The sequence below is a fragment of the Cynoglossus semilaevis genome, chromosome 13 (assembly GCF_000523025.1).
Source record: "Cynoglossus semilaevis isolate Cse_v1.0 chromosome 13, Cse_v1.0, whole genome shotgun sequence".
NCBI classification, from domain to species: Eukaryota; Metazoa; Chordata; class Actinopteri; order Pleuronectiformes; family Cynoglossidae; genus Cynoglossus; species Cynoglossus semilaevis.
Window position 1 is genome coordinate 18,052,452 of NC_024319.1, and position 2,500 is coordinate 18,054,951.

The 2,500-nt window shown below is 36.1% G+C and overlaps 1 protein-coding gene across 1 annotated transcript in view; it reads left to right on the forward strand.

The window, feature by feature from the left end:
* LOC112487985 (potassium voltage-gated channel subfamily E member 1-like) overlaps positions 1–1,214 on the forward strand; it is a 6,131-nt gene extending 4,917 nt beyond the window's left edge. Inside the window, exon 3 of the mRNA XM_025061905.1 lies at positions 591–1,214. Within this exon, the coding sequence (XP_024917673.1) occupies positions 591–1,023 (433 nt within the window). The 3' untranslated portion in view covers positions 1,024–1,214. The remainder of the gene's footprint in view (positions 1–590) is intronic.
* The last annotated feature ends 1,286 nt before the right edge of the window (positions 1,215–2,500 follow it).

The following is a 2,500-nucleotide window of genomic DNA, read 5'->3' on the forward strand; positions in this document are numbered from 1 at the left end:
TCTATCTATCTATCTATCTATCTATCTATCTATCTATCTATCTATCTATCTATCTATCTATCTATCTATCTATCTATCTATCTATCTATCTCTATCTACCTACCTATCTATCTATCTATCTATCTATCTATCTATCTATCTATCTATCTATCTATCTATCTATCTATTTATCCATCCATCCATCCATCCATCCATTTTCTATCTATCATATTGGTAAAAATAAAGATATTTGGTAGTGGCGCTTTGTCACTACCCTGTCATTGGTGTGGAACCCCAGGGTTCACCTCCTGGGCAAGATCGAATCCCGGTTAGGGCGGCTAGCGCCTTCCAGTAGACTCACCACCCGCAGGAAGGTTCACGAGGAGCTGGTACGGTGCAGTGTGATTAGGGGTGGCGGTTGTAGAGACTGCTACCCCCCGCAACCCGGTGATGGATAAACGGATAAAAATGGATAGATAGATGGATGGAAGATATTTGGTATATGATTTTATTTATTTCAATCTTATTTTAATGTAATGTGTATGTTTTATATCATTATCAGTATTAAATACGTTGTTTATTTAAAGTATCTTCTTCTTTGTCTGCTGCAGGTTTAAGGACATTCAACAGAGGTCATATATGTCCAACTCTAACACCGCTGAGTCTATGCTGCTGTCATGGTTAAAAAACTGCCTCAACACTACTACTTTACTGTTTCCACCGCTGCTTCAGAACTACACTAACGCTGTGAATGGCACTCCCGCAATTGCGCGCCCTGAACAGTCTCAGGGTATTATCTATATCTTCCTGGTCGTCGGCATATTCAGCTTTTTTGTATTCTGCATAATGTTAAGATTTATTCGCTCCAAGAAACTAGAGAGCTCTCATGATCTGTATCACCAGTACATTGCTCACGAATGGAGCAAAAAAGCATCTCGGTCAAGAGCTGCTTTTCATGCCTCAAAAAAACAGGTGTTGAAAATTGAACAGCCAGTTGTCATTTGCAACCCACAAACAACGGTTGAGCTGCCTGAAAAAGAATGATACATTATACCAGTGGTAGCCAAACTTTCTCGGCAGGCCCACTTTGGTCCATAAGAAATTTTTGCGCCCACCGCCCAAAAATAAAACAAAACAGACAAACAAACAAAAGAAGAAAAATTAAAAACCAACGACATACACACTTTTTTTTTTGATTTGTTTTGTTTATTTCAAAGATTTTAAATGTAACTGTTTTTTTTATACATCTCAAACTTGTCCATTTTATCCTAGCATTGCCAACTTTGGTCATTTGGCAGGAGTGAGGTTCTGTGCTACTAATGCTACTCTGAGCAGATCGAATGGATTTTATCCTAGCATTGCCAACTTTGGTCATTTGGCAGGAGTGAGGTTCTGTGCTACTAATGCTACTCTGAGCAGATCGAATGGGTGACAGTAATCTCTTGAGCGAGAATTCAAAATAACAGTCTCATTTACATATGATCAGATATTCATTTTACAACGATTTCAACCAATCTGTTTTTTTTTGCCAGTCTCTTGTTCAACATTTACAGCATTGGACAATATGCTGCATTACGTTTCATTCATTCATTCCATCCATGCCCCTTTTGTAATGGCACTGTGCCCCACTAGGGAGCGCCCCCTTTTTGGAAACCTCTGCATTTTAACAACACAAGATTCTCATTATATGCACAGTATCAAACATTTAAAAATAATTATTTTACAATAATATGAAACAAAACAGTGATAAACTGGTTCAATCCCCAAATCGAAACATTGGAACACAGAATTTCTTCATGCTTTAAAATTAGCGCCACAATATTTTATTTAGGAGGATGCATTGCTCAATATTATCTTCAAAAAAATATATACAGTAGTACAGATACTTGAGTTGTGTGCAGTGTTTGACATCATCCTGTAAAGCAGATGTTGCTAATACTGTCCTCAAGATAAAACTATAAATAGCTGCCATTTTGGAATATGCCAGTGTTGGCATCTTCACACTGGGTGTAAGTAAGCTTTTGAAATATATATTATTTTATTTTTTAATTATGCAACGGTCTCACTCCTAAATACATAAAGAATCTAATAACAGTATAATCTTGTAACAAGGGGATACAGAGCTTTATTATTTTAACACAAAGTTAAAATGGTTTAGTTTTGACCTTAAAATCAAAATGTAAATCAATCTCTAATCTTTGAGTCTTAAGGTGCATGTTTTATTCTTTATGTTTTATGTGTGAACCACATTTACTGTTACGTTGTGTAAGCTCAATCATCATAATAAAAACTTTTATTACTGCAAGCCACACACTAAAAAGTGTTTGTCAATAATTAAATAACACTAACACGAAATAACAAGCTTCCAGTCACTACGGGGGCAGAAATTCATACAGTGGTTTGTACAGATAAAAATATACATGTTATCAGGTAAGGCACTGCATTAGTATAATATGCCATGTAAGAATGTGAATTAAAAATGTTCTAGTTTCAGGAAGATTTATCCATCCATCTTCATCCG